General features: G+C 41.0%; 1 protein-coding gene across 5 annotated transcripts in view; it reads right to left on the bottom strand.

Annotated features, from left to right (window-relative positions):
- Nucleotides 1-20,131, bottom strand: part of LOC129343595 (spermatogenesis-associated protein 7 homolog) — a 122,482-nt gene that overhangs the window by 2,600 nt on the left and 99,751 nt on the right. For 4 of the 5 annotated variants that reach the window (XM_054999895.1, XM_054999914.1, XM_054999929.1 and 1 more), the window contains 3 exons: nucleotides 19,319-19,396; nucleotides 17,995-18,052; nucleotides 11,399-11,489 (listed from right to left, as the gene is read on the bottom strand). In XM_054999895.1, coding sequence (XP_054855870.1) covers nucleotides 11,399-11,489; nucleotides 17,995-18,052; nucleotides 19,319-19,396 — 227 coding nt within the window. The remainder of the gene's footprint in view (nucleotides 1-11,398; nucleotides 11,490-17,994; nucleotides 18,053-19,318; nucleotides 19,397-20,131) is intronic. The other variant, XM_054999905.1, reaches the window with a different exon arrangement.

The raw sequence follows: 20,131 nt of genomic DNA, 5'->3' as shown, positions 1-20,131 counted from the left end.
GTTGTAACCCAGTTATTATCTGTTGCTACCCCAACTGAGTGTAAAGTGATGTGGAGGCAGCAGTTTCAAACAGCAGTTTCATCTGTTTATGAACCATGTGTGAATCGCTGGGGCCATTTCAAACAGCACTGCTTTTTCTGATGCTGGAAGTGGCTACCCTGCTTCCCCTGGGCCACTAGGGCATTTGCAATTTTTTAAAAATTGCCACAAAAATATTGCTATCATATTGTAATGATAGGTAGGGGTGTGCATAATGGGGAAAATGAGCTGAAAACACACACAGAACTCACAGGTTTGGGCTCATTCTTGACTGCTGAACCAAATCTGGGAAACTAAATTGTAAGGAGTCCCTCCCACCATTTTAGTTCATACTTTCCAGCAGCAGGGAGGCACTGGGCTCACCTTGCAGGGCAGCAACTTGTTTTCCTGAACAGTTTGCCAATTGGATCCCAAAGAGAGAGAAACCTTTTGTTATTAATCAACTCTGATGGTGGGAAGGGGGGATGAGACCAACATGTACAGTGGAATGCAAAGGTAGTAAGTTATTGGCACTATAGAGAAATAAAAAGTGAACATGAAGCAGGATTGTTTTTAATGTTGCTGCACAGCGCTGGTTGGAGCGTTCTCCTACTTGGAACACTCCATTGCTGCTGCTGCACCTGGAAACGCTCACCTTATATGGGCCCATTATTCTTTGTGTTTGTGTTCTTGTGCTTGAGGAAAAACTCAATGGATCAATGGTTTAGACTAAGAGGGGGAATAATGGTTGATGCTGTTTTTGGTTAAGCATGAAAACAGCTACCTCAGAGCCTTGTTTCCTCACTCCCTCTTGAAAAAAACAGCCTGCATTTGTGCATGTGCACCAGCTGATCCAGAACAAACTAGTAATGAAATTGAATTATTCCAAACCAAAACTGAAACAGAAAATTTCTTGGTGTACACCCCTAATGATAGGTGTAACAAGTTTTCTGAATTCCCAGCTTTCATTAAAAAAAATAAGTGTTTGGGGAAAAGTAAGTTAAAGGTGCAACTCTGCAAGGGAAGGGACTAGAGACTTACTTATTTAAAAAAATGAAAACTGCGAATTCAGAGAACCTGCTATACCTATCATTACAATACCATAGCACTAATCACTATCTGTTCAAAAAAACAGAACACACCAGAAATGGGCAAGAAAATAAAAACAACTGCCATTTTAAACAGTATGCTACAGCAAAGCAAAAGTGCACAGAATACTTTTGAATGCAAGAAAGGTTTTTGTTTTTGTTTAAACTGCCTCAACCCCATATTGCAAACACAGCACAAGCAGCTTTGTCTGAAATGGTAAAAAGAAAAAATCCAGCAGCTCAATAGGCTATGTCTGAAAGGGCACAAAAAATCTGCTAGCAGCCAGTAGCCAAATGATTTACAAAGGCTATGTGAAAATTTTCTAAGAGAATTGAAAAGAATACCAGAACAGTGGTCCCTCCATTATTTTTAGCTCCTATCTCTAGGTCACACTGGTATTTTGTGTAGATAACAGAATCATAGAATCATAGGGTTGGAAGGGACATCTAGGATCATCTACTCCAACCCCCAGCACAATACAGGAAATTCACAACTACCTCCCCCTCCCCACACACACACAGTGACCCCTGCTCCATGGTTAGAAGATGGCAAAACACCGTCAGGAACCCCAGCCAAACTGGTCTGGGGAAAATTGCTTTCTCACCCCCAAGTGGTGACTAGCATTACCCTGGTCATGTAACAAGGGGCCATGAGAACTAAGCATTAATGTAACCATTTCTGTCTGCCCTCTCATGATCTGCCTAGGTTTACAGAATCAGCATTGCTCTCAGATGGCCATCTAGCGTCTGCTTAAAAACTTCCAAAGAAGAAGAGCCCACCACCTCCCAAGAAAGCCTGTTCCACTGAGCGACTGCTCTAACTGTCAGGACGTTCTTCCTAATGTTTAGCTGAAAACTTTTGATTTAATTTCAACCCATTGGTTCTAGTCCAACTTTATTGAGCAACAGAAAACAACGTGCCATCCTCTATATGACAGCCCTTCAAGTACTTGATGATGGTCATCATATCACCTTCTCAGTTTCCTCTCTTGGTTAAACATACCCAGCTCCTTCAACTTTTCCTCATAGGGCTTGGTTTCCCATACCCCTCACCATCTTCATTGCCCTTCTCTGGACACATTCCAGCTTGTCTATATCCTTCTTAAAATGGGGTGCCCAAACTGAACATAATACTCTAGGTGTGGTCTAACCAGAGCAGAGTAGAGCGATACCATCACTTCATGCAATCTGGACACTATACTCCTGTTGATACAGTCCATAATTGAATTTGCCTTTTTAGCTATCACATCACACTGCTGACTCATGTTCACTATATGGTCTAGATCCTTTTTGCACATACTTCTACAAAGACTAGTCTCCCCCATTCTATAATTTTGCATTTGATTTTTCCTACCTAAACACAGAACATTATATTTGTCTCTGCTGAAATTCATTGTGTTAGTTTTAGCCCAGTTTTCCAGCCTGTCAAGATCGTCATGGATCCTGATTTTGTCTTCTACCATATTTGCTACTTCTCCCAATTTAGTATCATCTGCAAATTTAATAAGCATTCCCTCTATTCCTTCATCCAAATCATTTTTAAAGTATTAAAGAGAACAGGTCCCAGGACTGATCCCTGAGGCACTCCACTTGTCACTCATCTCCAAGATGATGAGGAACTATTAACAAGCACTCTTTGGGTGTGATCTGTCAACCAATTACAGATCCACCTAACAGTAATAGGAACCAAACCACATTTTATCAACTTGTCAACAAGGATATTATGTAGAACCTTATCAAAAGCCCTACTGAAATCAAGATAAACTATGTCTACAGCATTCCCTTGATCCATCAATGTAGTAACTTTCTCTAAAAAAGAAACCAGGTTAGTCTGACATGACTTGAGATACCCATGCTGGCTCTTAGTAATCACAGTCATCCTTTCTAAATGCTCAAGGACTGACTGTTTGATGATTTGTTCTAAAACCTTTCCAGGATGCCAATGATCTTCCTTTTTCCCCTTCTTGAAGACGGGAACAACATTTACCTGCCTCCAATCTTCCGGCACATCACCTGTTTTCCAAGAATTCTCAAAAATAATGGACAGAGGCTCAGAAATTACATAGAGGAACTGCAGATCCTTTTTCATAGAATATTACCCAGATCAATTAATCCAAGGGACTATTAGTATGTAAACAAACTGCCAGTTATAAAGACTATTTATGGCATAACATGATACTATGGTTAAATTAAGCTAACAATGGTTAGCATATTGTTTAAATGCAGACTCCACTAATTATGTTTAATTATGGACTCTGACATTTGGTTCTAAAACCACAGTGAGTCCTAAGGTTTTGTGAGATGTACAAATATGGACATCCTGACTTAATAGTATCTTATTCCCTCACAACACCCGCACACACTTCCCAGCTACAGAGACAACTGGTCATAGATCCAGAGGAGTTACCCATGTTAGTCTGTAGTTGCAAAATAGTAAAGAGTCCAGTAGCACCTTTAAGACTAACCAACTTTATTGTAGCATAAGCTTTCGAGCACTACAGCTCTCTTAGTCCGATGCATGATGAAGAGACAACTGGCCAAAGTAAAGGCCATAAAACTAGCTAGCATTTGTCAAGGTGAACCAGGATTTACGTGACTGACTATGAAATGAATCATGGTTTCACAAACTAACCATAGTGGGATTTTTTTCAAAAAACCATGATTTCATGTTATGAGTGAAGTGAGCCTGTAACTCAGGTATAAGCTAAGTTTAGACATAATGCAAAACCATGGTTTATGTTAATTATGATGTGTTTGTAAACCAGGATTCAGCACACAGAGAATCAATTAAATCCTAGTTTGCCTTCACAAATGCTGGTTTCATTGCTGTCTCTCTGTAGTCTGGGAAAGTGTTGCCATAGAATAATCCCGGATTAACATGCAAAACCATAGTTAAGACTTCACAACCTGGCTTCAGATCTTGGTTTGATGGACCCTGTCTAACCACATTTAGCGGTACGACCCGCACTCAGGACAATTATAACAACCATAGTCAGTTTCATTAATCTGTGGTTTCACATAATGCCTGAACTGAACCATAGCATTTGAAACAAATGTTCTGTTTACACATTATGTACCTTCACATTTAGTATGTATAGGCATTGTTGAGATCAAAACCATTACTCTTGAGATTACCAACCGTGGAATGAAACTATTTAAAACAGATGTCAGTAGTAGCTAGCCTTTTTCTGAGAACAGCTCTGGTGCTATTCTCAGAACAGAACTTCATTATATTTCTGACTGTCAATACTATGCATAATAGCTCCTTGCTACTCATCGGCCTAGTTTTACACTTCACTAAATTCTATCTTATTGCTTCCTGTTCAGACAAAGAATGCTATATTATGCCTATGAGTGTAGTCAAATATTTACAATGTTTTATCGATAATTATTATGTAAAACGGACAGCCTCAGCTGCAAGTATCATTGTTGACTCAGAAGTTAAACTGGGTCCAGCTGAACTAATATATATATATATATATATATATATATATATATATATATATATATATATATATATATATATATATATATATATATATATATATATTTAAAAAAACCAGTAATCATCATCATCGAATGAGAAAATGTATGGTGAAAGGCAGAGCTAACTTCTTATCACTATAGAAACATTTTTCTTTTCTAACACAAATTTTGGCTACTTTTATAAGTACAAACTATCCAGTGGGAAAACAATGGATTCATTTTGGGGTTTAAATGGGCCTTTTGATCTGGTTGCTATGGGAACCTCTGGTTCTCTTTGGGGCAGAAACAGACCCTTTCACTTTACTGCTCTGAGTTCTTCACCTAATTCATAATTTATCTGAAGATGTATAGGGTGAGATGGACACTACTAGCATAGGCAATGTATAAAAAAAGGATCAGATAAAATGCATGAAAGAGAAACTCTATAGGCATACTATCACAAGTACACCCTTTTTTTCCAGACTGCAGCTGAACTAGATGGCTTTTTGTACATGATATTAGTCATTTGGAAACAATAGCAGTGACTAGAAATATGGACAGAGAGGAGCAGCAGAGTGAACCCCTCCCCAATAACTTACAAATATAGTCAACTCCTATCATACCCTAGTGGCCTCCAAACAAAGCATTCTGTACTTTAAGTTTCACCCATAATTGTTCTATACTGCTAGTAACACTGCTTATAAAACCACTTTAGCTGTAGTGACAGAAATGATAGGTAAAGGCTGGAAACCATTTACTGCACAGTCAGTACTCATAGTCATGTGACAGGACAGTTCATTTAAGTTCATTTTTTCTAATAATAATAAGACGTTTGATTTCTTTATTCTGTTCTTTCTTTCAATTCATTTCAATAGGAAACACAATTGTGACAGTACCTTTTTCAACTAATTCTCATAATTACCAAAAATCTCTCAGAGATTACGCACCCCCCTCTCATATGCAATGCAAGCCTCCTGCCCATTTAATTTTGGAGAAAATATCCTCGTTTTATTTATTTATTTATTTATATTTCAATTTATATACCGCCCATCCCAGGGGTTCTGGGCAGTGAACAGTTTAAAATCGATAAAAACAAAAAACATTTTATGACCAAATACCATTTTTGCTGGAGCACAGGCACAGGAAGGTATGTGAACACTGTGTGAGTTTTTTCCTTCTGCCCTAGGACTTTCAAATAGGGTGGGGTGGGTCTGCTCTTAAAGAAAAATAGTTACACATATGGATGGGGGGGCACTAAAGGACTCATTTCACTATTTACATTTCAGTATTTTTCTCCCAGCTTGGCTTACTTCTGGGCTAAGTCATTAAACAAGCACAGTGAAGTAAAGCATCAGAGAGGACAGAGTTTTTTTCCCCTCAACCAACCATAAGATCCATTTTTGTTTAAAAATCAATGCCACCCCTGCTTCCTTTACACATTAATGGGAGAGCTTATGCAGAAATACTTAAGAATTGTCCCTTTTCACTCTGAATTAAGAAAAGTTGCCTCTCCTCCTCCATTGTTGTAAACAGGGTGTACCAGGGTGTACCAATAACTTGTTTTGAGTAAAATTAAAGATGTGAGAAATCTCACTATAGTTTTGTATCAGAGACCTAAGATCCTTCCTCAGATCTTATATATCTCATCTGGCATGATGCTCAGTCTGTCTGCCTTTCTCTCTCTGTTCAAAGGAGGTGGGATCTGTTGGAATAGGCTTCTTAGCATGCCTGGACATTTTTTTTGGAGGGGTGGTGCATGTCCCTTTGTGTGTATGTATTATTGTCCTGATGAGCAATATGAGTCTCTTTGTCTACAGTGGGAATGCCTCTCTGACTCCTTCTCTATTCTTGTGTCCATTGTAAAGAGATTCTCTATCTTGTCTCTTGGCTTCCAAAGGTTCAGGACACACCTACATCTTTCTCCTGCCATGGAGGCTTGATCTTCATGCTTGCATGCACACATGATGCTGGACTAGCCAGCCATGTGACTACGGAAAGTTCATTTTAGACCAGGATTCTTTCTTCTCCAAGAAATGTGAATTAGAACTACCTCAATAAATATTAGTTCTCTCTTTTTTACAGTTTAATTTTCTAAACAGTGATTTTCTGCATGCTGGGTTCACGCTTCTTTAACTGGGAATTCTGCTAAACTCTGCTGAATTAAACTAAACTAATATAAATCCTAATAGGACCTACATTGTTATCCTCTAATCTGTTGCAATGATGCCTAGATGCTTGCTTTCCAGAGAGTACAAACAAAATTTCTGTCTCTCTTGCCTACAGGTGTACTGCCTATCATGATGGATATGGTAATGTAGACTCTTCGTGTCTCCCCTCTGCCTTCTGCACTGACTGCATTCCAGAGGATGCAAGCAAAGTGTTTCTTTCTATACTCTGTAGATATACTTTCTGTCTCAAAGAGGGAAGGGATGTAGCCTGTTTCTTTTTTCCCTGTCCTTTGAAAAGAGAAATGTGCTCAGAAACAAGTACTGGAATGATTCTCTTAGAGTGGAACTACAAGTAACAAAAGGCACAGATTGGACACTTGTCAGCTTCCCTCAAGTTTTGATGGGAAATGTAGGCATCCTAGTCTTGCAGCTTGGCTCTCTGACTGCTGTCCAATGGACTTTTCAACTGTCACTTGTTGAACATTCCGCCAAGCTGCCTACATTTCCCATCAAAACTTGAGGGAAGCTGACAAGTGTCCAATCTGTGCCTTTTGTCACTTGTTGTTCCACTCTTAGTTGACAACATCTATTAACTTTTCTGATTGGAATATGACTCTGTGAATCATATTATCTGTTGAATCAATCTCTCTCCTCATTGCCTTCACCTTAAGCACCTATGAAAAACAGACTTCAAAGTGCCATAACAATAGACATTTCTGAATTTTTCCAGAGCATACAGATTACTAGAAATAATGGCAACCGGCACCAGTGCATTAACTATATTAAAGGAGAGAGATGAATCCATTTGGATTGTGATTAGAATGCTCATCTGTCAATTTATCATATTTTTATCCCAATTTTATGTTTTATCACAGCAAGCCTGAATACAGGCTGGGAGAACTGATTGCATTGTATCTCTAACTTTATTGTGTAGCAGTTTTTCGAGGTGGGAGGATAGAGGTCTATTTCCAGCTGATCTCCCATTACTAATTAACTATGAGTTGGCTTCTTATTCTCCACAAAGCTTTTCTATGCCCCACCCAACAAGGCTAATCTATGGGGAAGTGATCTACCAATCAGACCCTGATTCCCAGTTGATTCCCTGATTAACTGTGAGTCAGCTTCTGGCCAGCAAGCAGCTGCAGATTTGTCTGGTACCTGTTTGAGTTGTTTGATGCTGAACATCTCCTTGATTGGTTCATCATCTGATTGTGAGTTTCCAGCTGGGCATGCTCAACTGCCAAAGAAGTTCACTGCAAAATTCGTAGTATCTGCTAGTCTACATCTGTGATGTGTAGATATTTGGAAAGAGGAGTATTGTTTTCATATTTTAATTGTGGAGGGGAGAGATTTCAGCATAGTTTGAAGGACTACTCTTCAGTATAAGCAATATTATTTTGCAAAAAAACCCCAATGTTGCTTAAGAACTATAGCAATGTTATCAGCAGAGCTCAAATAGTCACCTTTTCCAAAGTATTTTATGCCTTTGGTACATGTACCTAGTACATCATCCCATTGTCCCTCAGTATGTAGAACCAGTTAGTTGGCTAGAGATATAGGTGCTTCTGGCCAATAATCATCTGTGGTGTAAACAGAAAGGGAGTAATGCAGTATGCTATATTCAACTTTGTGTCTAGTACTATAGAAGATAAAACACCACCTTATGCATGTTAAGCAGATCAAACATACCACTCTACCCAGATGACCATACAAACCCTTGTAATATAAAAACAGTACCCAGGTTGCTAGGAGATAGGCCTGCTGAGGGTGTTGACTTCTTCTACTCACACCACATCCTTACATATGTCCTTGTATGTGCCACATCAAGGACAAAACATTTTTCTTGGCAGAGCTGAGCCAATGAATTGTTGCTGATAAGATTCTATCTGCTGTGTGCAATACTGGTCAGTGGGATATCACAGCCACAGTCTCCATGCCCCAGTCTTTTTTTCCTCTGGAAATAAATGCTGAGCTCTGGGATCAGACTATAAGAATTGTAGAGCAGCTAACATGCCCCCTGCCCTAGTTGTATCAGATGTAATTTCTTTAAACTACTGGGGGAGAATGCATTTGTAAGATGCAGTATAGTTAAAGCTATTACATAAATGGCAACAATACAGTGCCACCCTCTTATTTCACTCTATAGCTTTCTCAGAAAGAATTTATTTAGAAAGAGAGACTCTGTTGAAAACAAACAAGTTACTGGATTGAATTTGCTATGCTCACCATCCATTGCCCAAAATAGGATATACTTAGACATGTATCTTGGTGGCTAGTTTTGAAAAATTCACTTCTGCTCAGTTGGATTTTTGGCATCACTCAGCAAGGATGGCTTGTTAAAGAATAGAAGGTGTTTGGGGACACATTTGTTGAGGACAATAAAGCTGATACATTTGAAGCTGGTTCAAGGTACAGATTCTGAAACTACAGATTAAAAATGTACATTTATGGTTTGTCATTCTACCCTTTAAGTGACTGCTAATGGGTAAAGTAAGCCTAAGTATAAATGTCCATTATACCAAGCCAGAACAAAAACAAAAAAGCTACCCAACCAATATATCTTAGACACTGGAATGAATACTGATTTTTTTTTGTATTGATGTCTTTATTTGCATAGCCATACATAGTCACACACAAAAAAAGAATACTGATTTTTTTTTAAAAGTCACTTAGGGAATATGAAGCCAGTTCAGTGAGGGTAATACTCACTGAGCAGACTAGCACTTTTAACCCCTTCCAAAACTATCACTGAAAAACAGGCGCTTGGGATACTTGATGGTAAGATGTGGGAGAGCCTTAGCTAGAGTTACAACATAACTGGAAGAAAAATGTAATTCATATCCCATTTTACTTTCTTTTCCACAGTGGGGACTCAAAATGGCTTACTACATTATTTTTCCCTCCCCCACTTTATTCTCAAAACAACCCTACTGTGGTTGGAGATCTCCCAAAAATACAACTGATGTCGAGGCCACTGACATCTGTTCCCCTGGAGAAAATGGCTGCTTTGGAGGGTGAATTCTATGTTATTATAGCCTGCTGAGGTCTCTCCTCTCCCCAAACCCCACCTTCTTCAGGCTCCACCCCCCAAATCTCCAGGCATTTCCCAGCCTGGAGCTGGCAACCCTAGCTCAAAGTTACCTGTCATGCTTCCGTGGTATAGCAGGGATTTTAATTCTGTTCTTCAGTGTCTTTGCCTGACACTAATACACCACAGAGCCAAACTTAATGTGATGGTGAACTTGTGGCCACCAAATGCTCACCGTTGCTGTTTTAATGTGATTATAAAATGCCACAAGGATCCAATCCTGATCCGAGCCCATGGCACAGAGTTCTCCCTCCCCCCCCCATTTCAAACAGCTGTGGGGGTACAGGCTCATGGTTGTTTCAGCACCTGAAAAGGCACGGGGTGTTGTGGTGGTGTGTGTGTGGGGGGGTAGAGCTCAGCACTACACTCATGGCATTTTAAAATCACTTGAAATGTGAGGCATCACATTTAGTTTGGCCCACAGAGTGCACCAGATAGAGAAAACTAGGCTTGCCAAGTTCAGGTGGAGAAATTCCTGGAGATTTGGGGGAGGGGGGAGCCTAGAGAGGGCGGGGTTTGGGAAAGGGAAAGGCCTCAGTGGGGTATAATGCCATGGCATGGAGTTCACCCTTCAAAGCAGCCACTTTCTTCAGGAGAACTGATCTCTTTGGCCTGGAGATCAGTTGCAATTCTGGGCTGGCAACCCTAGAGAAAACTGATAGAAGCTGGGACTGGGAAAGAAGACCCATCATGGTATCCTTTAGGGAACATTTAATGAAAATCCTCATTCACTCATGAAACTTACTGGATGACTTCAGGTCAGGGAGCTTAATCTACCCCTTAGAGTTAATGTGCAAAGAAAATGGTAAAAACCCAGATATGCAATGAAGGATACAAACAGTAATAATAAATAATAACAATGTTTTGAGTCATAGCAACTTCTATACTTTCACCATAAGACTTTCATTAAGAACTGTACCTATTTTGGAAGATATTTTATTTCAAGATCAGCAAAAACTCTGACAGCTGACTGAAAGAATATTGAGAGGATTTTAACATGAAGATCAGACCCCAAACAATTACTACTTGGTATTAAAATATCTGTATCTTTCAGGACAGGAAGGACCTTAAAAGAAATGAATTCTAAACCAACTTACCAGGAATACATTATATATTTGTTCATTTTAATGAGTCATTTTTCAAAATGCCATTATCTTAGCAGCCCCCCTTCCAATTCTGCTCTGATTGTTCTTCCATAGTGAACTGAATGTTATCCATAATAATGTCTGAATGCTAAAGTTACCAAAACTATGTTATATCACACTTGTGTCACTTAGAATGACACAAAATCATTCTAAGAACCCATTACTTCATAATTACCCAGATTACCTCTTAATGTTCCTTTATATTCAACATGGCTAACTCCCACATAGCCTCTTGTTTTAGAGAACATTGTCAAACAACACTGCCTTGTGATAAGATGAAACAGCCCTCTGGCTTTAGTATATGTGACCTTTTATCTTAATAACAGAGAAAACAGGGATAACTGGTCCTATCATCATATTAAAAACATCAACTGCTACATAGTTAATTAATGCTAGGTAAGTATTACACTCTAGAAAACATCTCACCTATGCAATTAAAACGCCTGTTTATTTCACCACATTTTCTGTTCCTTGCACTTTTGCTCTGTAGCAAGGTGGTTGTCTCAGCATAATACATCTAAAGAAAAAAGACCTGAGACTTCAGCAGTGTATGTTACTACTAATATTCACATTCACCTCCAAAGATAATATGAATGCCAGTGAATATTGTCTGAAGTACCCCGATATAGTGCCCTCTTATGCCTATCTAAATAATTTCCAATATGTTTGAGTGATAAGAAGTTTGAATGACCAGGCATGTTGTTTGTCCAGTAATATACTGAATGAATCAACCAATGAAAACATGTCACAAAGTAATATAACGAGGCCACTCTTGTCCTTAGTGAAGAAAAGTAGTCTTCAATACCATTTTCTTTCTACATTTAGAGTCAATTTATAGATTATAAGCTAACTTAGCGACTTAGCATTTTCCTAAATACATATTCTAAATATATTGAAGGACTGGTTGTGCTTTATGGACAGGATTGCTGTTTCTGTGTAGTCACTTCCACATTGTGATATGCAGGAAATTGACAGCTACCTGTCCCTCCCACCTCCCCGATTCCTGTTCTATGCCCAAATGAGGGATAAAGTACTTAACATTCAAACTACCATCTATATTATGATGAACATCTCAATGTTGATTAAAATGCCCTTATGGATCACCAAATACCCACCCAACACCCCCAAGATCTGTATTTTTATTTGAGTCAATGGCCATACATCAAGCCGAGCTGCACTTGCCTGGCTTTGTTCCACATGCACTTTACACCATCAAAACAGGTTTTAAGCAAGGGCATTTGAAGTGTAGAGGACTTCAAAGTTGGTGGCAAGGCTTTGTAGTTTATCATACATATCCATTGACCCATTTCTAAAAGCAGAGGACTGCAAATCCTGTCTGGTATTATTTGTTGCTTCAAATGGCAAAAGCAGCAGAAAACGGACCTTTGGACACTTACCGTGAAGGGTCCTTCTCCTCTGAGGAAAGGAGGACATCTTGGGTGATTCCCACCATCCAATCAGGGAGGCAGGAACTAACTTTCTTCCTCTTCCTGTCTAGCCTGTGGAACCACCCTCTCTTCAGTTCAGGTGACTCCACAAAGCAGTAACATTGAATTTATCATTCAGCAACTGTTAATACTGAGAGAAAAAACACCTGTTGCATTAACATGTACTGTAAATAAAGCATAACCCGGAGGAGGTATAAGAATGAGGCAGCAGGGTAGAGAAGGACGGAGACCCGGGGAGGGCAAGATGTCCTCCTTTCCTCAGAGGAGAAGGACCCTTCACGGTAAGTGTCCAAAGGTCCGTTCTCCCTCTGAGGCGGAGGACATCTTGGGTGCTCCCAAAGCAGTTTCCAGTTTCTGGGTGGGATGTGGTCTTCGTCCATGATCATGCACTGCAGTACTTTTCCACTACAGTCGGTGTCCGCTGAATCATATAGATTCGATTTGTAGCATCTTAATAAGGTCAAGACTGACAAACTTGTAGCCTTCTTCTACAAAAGTGTTCCCGTGTAACGCTGCACTGGTAGTAGCATTGCTCAAAGAGTGAGCTGGTATTCCACAAGGAACCTCTGCGAAAAGAGTTTTTAGGAGTTTCGATAGTGTATGTTTTGCTATTGGCACCTGCTGCTGCTGAAGACATTTTCTTCCCTAAACTGAGATGAGATATATTTAAGAACAGTAAGACTGACTTTCTAATTTGCACTATTCGGAGCAGAGGCCTTAATCCTCCTTCTGACATCTAGGTTGTGTCAGAGCCTCTCCCTCGTCTATTTAGGGTACAGGTATAAATATGGTAGCCTTATCTCTTGCAAACTATGCAGTTTGGAATACGGTTTTGGAAGACAGCACGAGGCATCACCTTACTATTGGGAAAGATACAGAGTTCAGGTCTGACTAAATCTTCTGTCAGACGCGACCATAATAAGGAAGATAGTCTTCATTCTCGGCCTTCTCAGGGGAACATCCTTGACTGGTTCAAATGGATGCTTGGTCAGGGCTGTGTAAAATGTCTACTGAGTGAGGGCTTCCCAATAAGAGTGGTAAATTCTGAGCATAAACTGTTTTCTGAATGCTAGGAATGCTAGGAATGTTGGTCACCTCTCAGAAATATCCCCATCTTAGGAAGGCGTTCCTTTCTACTTCCACACGGTTAAGCAGAGTAAGTCTAAATGAGGGAGCCAAATTGGTCCCTGCTGTAACTTGACCGAAGAGGTCAGTAGGGTAAAAGGTGGAAATATCACCATCTGTTGGAGGGTGGAAAGGCATGGTCTGTTACTAGTAAGGGTAGTAATACATAGAGGAGGCCTAATGGCCACTGCAATGTCAGGGCATCTGCTTGTGAGTAGAACAAATCTTGTCATGTACCCCGGTAGTTGATGGCTGTGTTGGGGCGCACACAGGTTCATGAGGTGTTGTGAAGTGCAATGTTATGAGATGTTTCTTAAGGGACTATTCCCATTGTCCCCTCAGCCAGTCTGCCCGGGCATTGGATATGCCTTTGATGTGTACAGTTCTGATTGAAGCTAGATGACCATCCTCCCAGGTAAGTATCCTTGCTGCCACCTGTGTCACTTCAAGGTCTTGAATCCCCCCTGCTTGTTTATATATATTTTGTCTGCAACCTTGTCCATACAGAGCTCTGAACTGGAGCAGGGCCAGACAAATTGCTCCCCTTCCTACGTCATTGATAGGGAGACATGCCTAACCTGATTCTTACACCTGTAAATATTTGTTGTTCTCGAGGGATCATGAATCTTTTGCTTTGTATTGGGTTGGTGACCTTAGCTCAGATGGGTTTTGATCTGAAGTGGTATCTGAATGGGAAGATCTGTCTTCTCCATGATCTGTTGTTAATGAGATCTAAGAAAGGTCTGAAGTGGTCTTGCCTATAGACGACCCCAAAGGTATTGCATTGTAGGTAGCAACTAGCAAACCCATCAGTTTCAGTAGTGTTGTGAGAAGTGATTATGCACTCTGATGACAGTCTCAGTCAGCAGTTTGGTCTTCCTGACCTTTTCTTTGGTGAGGGATAGAAAAAACCCTTTTGGTGACTGTGATCTAACCCAGGTGTTCAAGCTTGTAGGGACTGAATGGTGAATTGAGTGTTGTGGTGAGATTTTCTTTTGAACCGATCAGGAGATCATCTGGGTACAAGTGAACATGAATACCCCCTGTCTCTGAAACATATGATGAGGTTGATCATGAATTTTGTAAATACTCTCGGTGTGACGGACAGGCCAAAACAGGATGGCTCAGAACTGCCAATTTTTATTTTTAATTTTTTTTTTTTTTAAACATAAAATCTTAGATAATTTTGATGGGCTGTCAGAATTGGTACATGGAGGTATGTCTCTGTGAGATCTGTAGATGTCATGTGTTCTTCTGATTGATTAGTCACTGCGACTGAGCCCAGAGTCTCCACTCAGAAGTGATATAATTTGATAAACTTGTTCAAAAAACTTGAGGTCTAATAACACCCTCCAGTCCCTATTCTTTTTAGGGACTGAGAAGAAGATTGAGTAGACCCCTTTCTGGAGGGCAGCTTTCAAATTGTATGGAATAGCCTTGTGAGACTATGTGTAAGGCCTGCCTGCTTGTCAACCTAAGCTTGATGGTAAAGAGTAGTTGGCCTCTCACGGGACAGCTAGCAAGTTCTGTCTTAGAGATCTGGGTATTAAGGTTGATCTCTTTCCCCGTGTGGAGAACTGTCTGTTTGATCTTGGGAAAAGGTAAGCATTATCCCCACAATACAGCTGGAGAGCTGAGACTGAGAGGACTGGTTTATCCAAGACCATATGGAAAGTTCATGGCAGCAGTGAGAAGTAAACCTGCAGAGGACTGCATCACTGTTCAGTTATTTAACCGCTATACTACAAGTGTGGTCTTAAAAAGACCCCCCTTATTAAAGGGTTGCCTAGATTAACCTCAGGATGGCCATTTGGAATCTTGTCTGGACCTTAGTAGTGCGTGTTATGAATAAAAGGCTGAGGTCCAATGGATCTCCTCTCAGATTGTTTGAGTGTTTTTGGCAACACATTCTTCTGTCCTAGGTCTCAATCTAGATCTTTCCCAGGGCACCCCCAAATAGCTTGTCTCTCTGAAAGAGGTAAGCCAGGATGATATTTTTAGAGTGTGAATCTGCTGGCCATGCTCTTACTCAAGTGTGCCAGCTTGTCACTGCTGTCAAGACCATAATCCTAGAAGAAAAAGGTAAATGTATCCAGGATGATGTCTGCCTTGAAGGTATTGACCCTTACATTTCTGTTTGCCCATTCAATGGGGGCAGCTATTGTTGTACAGGAGGAGTTGGATCAGTTTCCAGATCCATACTTCTGACACTCTTGAGGCAATAGAGACAATAGCTGTAGCCTTAATAGCCATGGTCATGGCCTCTTGTTAGCATGGCCTCTCTCTTCTTGTCTAAGTGGTCTCTGACTGATCCTTACCCATCTTCTGGCCAGAGCCCAGATGACTGAAGAGTAGCCACTGGAGGTTCCATCGCAGGTACCTGCAACAACTCATAGCAAAGAAAGGTAGTAAGTACAGTTTTTTGGGGGGACCAAGTTTGAGGATTATTAATTGGCTTATGGTGTAGAACACTCAGCCTTGAACCTTCTCCACAAATATTCTGGAAATGGGAGGACCTTTTCTGAGGAACCTTCACGAGGAAGTGGACTCGTTTCCCTGGGCTGGATTTGGTATTCCCAGTCTAAGGGTCCTACTCCCCCAAGGCTAATTTTTACAGCTCTAAGGCTGAGAATGTCTTAGGTGTAAATTCTGGTAGACCTCAGATTCTGACAGCTGGACTGACTGCTCTGGTAGGGATATTTCTTCCTTTGCCACATCTGAAGGAATTCATCCTTCTCCCTGTCATTACAAACTCTATCTGAGGGTGATCCCCCTGCTCCGTGGGGATCCCTGACTGATAAACGTTGCAAACTGCCTTATTCTGACTCAGACCATCGGTCAGTGTTATCTCCTCAGACTGGCAGCAGGTCACCAGGGTCTCAGAAAGAGGTTTTTCTCCTCATCTACCTAAACTCTTAAACTGGAGTTAATGGGGAACAAACCTGGATCTTTTGCATACAAAGCAGAAGCTCTTCCACAGAGCTACAGCCTTACTCATGGAGGGAGGAGGTAGACACCACACCACTATTTCCTCTCTCCTGGTTAGTCTTAAGAGTTAAAAGGTTCAAAGACACCGGCAAAATTGCGCCCTTTATACATTACCCATCTGACAGGGAAAGGCAGGGCTAGATCCTGTTGTAAAAGCAGGGCTAAATCCAAAGGGGAAAGGCCTGCTGTAAAATCTCCAGCCAGGAGATTGGCATGGGCACATTCACATGGGGCCAGGGCTGAGGAGATTCCTGGAATCTTTATAGGGCCAAGGTGCTTCTGACTGGTAAAGTAACAGGATTTCCTCCCTCACAGTCAGTCTAATTGCTGACAGGAATTCTGGAGATATAACACGCTCAGGGGAACACTTACGTGGCCCTCCTGGGCTTGTCGGCTGGAGCTCTGGGTGTCTGGATTATGTTTCAGCCATGTTTCTCCTGCCAGGAGATTGGCAAGCGCATTGCGTTGTTTCCCGCCAAAATTGAGCTCCACCGGGTGGCGCTGTTCTCAGCTGGCTGGCTGAGGCACGCTGTTTTAACAAGCTCCCTCTGTGGAAGAGGGGGCTGTTGAGAGGCCTGAGTCTCTTCCGAGGCCATTTCCTTGCCGGGGAACACATACAGCCTCAGAGGCATGTTGGTGCCGGCTGGGCCTGTTCCCGCCATCGGTAGGACGGCACTCCATGGGAACAGCCCATATTCTCCTTGCCAGGGAACCCATACAGCCTCAGAGGCATGCTGGTGCTGGCTGGGCCTGTTCCCGCCATCGGAAGGATGGCTCTCCGTGGGAACAGCCCAAATTCTTCTCCATGAAGCTTTCCTCAGAGTCCGATGACTCTCTAGAGACCATCTCGTCCTCTTCTTTTCATTCTTTGGCAAGAGGAGTAAAAGAAGAGGAAATGGGAGGAGAGTAAGGTAATGAAGTAAGTAAGGAGTAAGGTAAAGAATGATTTGAGGAAGAAGAAAGATAAATAAGAGATAAAGAGAAAAAAAGGCAGCAGAGCTAGTCTGCTGCAGAACTGCTCTCCCTGGAGGCAGGAACAGAACTGAAGAGAGGGTGGTTCCACAGGCTAGACAGGAAGAGGAAGAAAGTTAGTTCCTGCCTCCCTGATTGGATGGTGGGAATCACCCAAGATGTCCTCCGCCTCAGAGGGAGAAGCACAGTGGCAAACATTTTTCACAAGGGTCTTCCTTCACCTAAATCTAAATGCAGGTTGCTATGTACTTTATCAAACACTATTTTTATTTCTTGTTTAAAGCATTGCTGTGGGTGTTTGGGGAAAAACATCTTTTTTTCTCCTGTTCCAAATATAACCTGCCCTGTGGCTTTTACTTCATGCAGGCATCCGTTTTTATTCCCCTTTTAATTAAAAAGTGTAGGAGCCTAAGTTGTTGTCCCGGACAGATGTAGAACTAGTCCACTGCTTGTGACAGCGCATTTAATAAAAGACATTTTTCTGCTCACCTCAACAAGGTCACACCTTCTGTTTCTAACATGTAGCTGAAATACATCATCAAGTGCCCTTAGAAGAAAGGGGAAAAATATACATCAGCAGAAACTCAAAAAAAGAAAGAAAAGAAAAAAATACAGCAATACAAATAGCAACAAGGAAAATAGATACTATTTTTCAAAGCAGTAAAAATAGGTCCTGGATATTCACTCTTGGATTTCCTTCATTCATACGGGTCGTTACTGCTGTCTATCTATTTTTATCCACCCTTCCTCTAAGGAGCTCAGGGCTGTAGACATGGCTGTTTTCTCCCTGTTTTAGCCCCACAGACGTGAAGTACTGAGAATGACTGATTTGAGTTGATCCAGTGACTTCATACCAAAGATAGGAATTTGAATCAAGGTTTCTCAGGTCCTCCTAACCCAACGCTCTGGCCACTGCGCTAACAATGGCTCTCAGCGGTATCACGTTGGAGGGCCTGTTCACTCATTATGTTTCTGGGTGCATGTCTGAGAGCCAAACTACAAGTGACACCTGACACTAGTTGGACCCTTGTCAGCTTCCCTCAAGTTTTGATGGGAAATGTATGCAGCTTGGCGGAATGTTGGACAAGTGACAGTTGAAAAATCCATTGGACAGCTGTTGGAGAGCCAAGCTGCAAGACCAGGATGCCTACATTTCCCATCAAAACTTGAGAGAAGCTGACAAGTGTCCAACTAGTGTCAGGCATCACTAAGAATGAATGCGAATGCAACACATCCTACTTAGTATTGGGTATTATATCTAGCTACACTCAGTGGAAAGCAAAGATTGTTTGCAGTTTCCTGTCAAGTGTGCTCAGTAGTAACCTGTGGTCTGTGTTGGTGCGTGAAATGGCTCCAAAGTAAAACATTTCTCCCTTATTTAAAATATATTATAAGAGTGAATGCTGGTTGAGGTTAACAACTTTTTAGAATACCATGTATATTCCCTCTTTTGGTGTACACACTCTAAAACTGCAGCAGAATTTGAGTCAAGTGGCACTTTAGATGCCAACACATTTTCAAATACAGGGACATTTTCAAATATAGAGAGAAATGGAGATCTCTGAGCCTTTACAGCTCAGTCAGGAAGTGTGATCAGAGTTCTCTACTCCTCCCTGAATCTGACCATGGGACCTTTGCTACCTGAAAGCTCATACTCTGAAAATGCTGGTCTCTAAGGTGCCAATGGACTCCAGTCTTGCTGTTCTACTGCACACCAACATGGCTACCCATGGCTACTCAGGTTTACATTGCATAATTATTTCCTTTATATATAAATATAAGAATAAAACTGGAAGAAAGTTTGAGTGCTCACTTGTTCTGGTAACAGCTACTGATCAAAATGTCATCTGTAACCTCTTTAAGAAACTGAAGGTACTTCAGTTCTTCTTCTCTTGATCAACATGAAACAGATAATCAGGTTAAACACATTAAGGAAAGACTGTTGCTTGCATTTTTTGCCTCCAATCCCAAACTCAGGCCACTTTCAGTTACTTAGGTAAGAGGCAGCCTATTTCTATGAAATTACACAGTGGGGATCAAAAGCAGCCTACATCATTCTCTTCTATTTTATAATCACAACAATCTTGTAAAGTAGATTAGGCTGAGAATGTATAACTGGCCCAATGTCACTCAGTGAGCTTCCATGGCAGAGCAGGGATTCAAATCTGGCTTTCCCAGGTTCTAGTCAGAAATTTTTAACCACTACACCACATCGGCTTTCATGAGACTGCTGCTATTGAAAAATAGCAAACCACCACTTCTGGCTGAGTCATGCAAATTACATGGTATCAAGTTGTTTGGTGGTTTGTGATTGTGAGCAATCCCTTTTCCTATACCTTGCAGATACATTAATAAAATTAATACTTTGTTTTGGATAAATACTTTGTTTGGGAAATTTATGTGGATTTCACCACCACCTCGAATTTCTTTAAAGAGGATGCAACTAGCAATTAATGAAGGAGGATTTGGTTTTTCCTGATTTTAGTTTAGTTTATCATCAGGCATATTTGTTAATTTATACAAATTACTGGGATTGCTCCTCTTGGTGTCTCTTGGAAACTTCGTGTTTGGAGCCACTTTATAAATGAAATTCATTAGGATCTACTTATGTTACTGCAGTCTCTGC

Source organism: Eublepharis macularius, chromosome 1 (assembly GCF_028583425.1).
Source record: "Eublepharis macularius isolate TG4126 chromosome 1, MPM_Emac_v1.0, whole genome shotgun sequence".
Taxonomy (NCBI): Eukaryota; Metazoa; Chordata; class Lepidosauria; order Squamata; family Eublepharidae; genus Eublepharis; species Eublepharis macularius.
The sequence above is the reverse complement of the archived record's forward strand: the minus strand, read 5'-3'. Positions and strand labels throughout refer to the sequence as shown.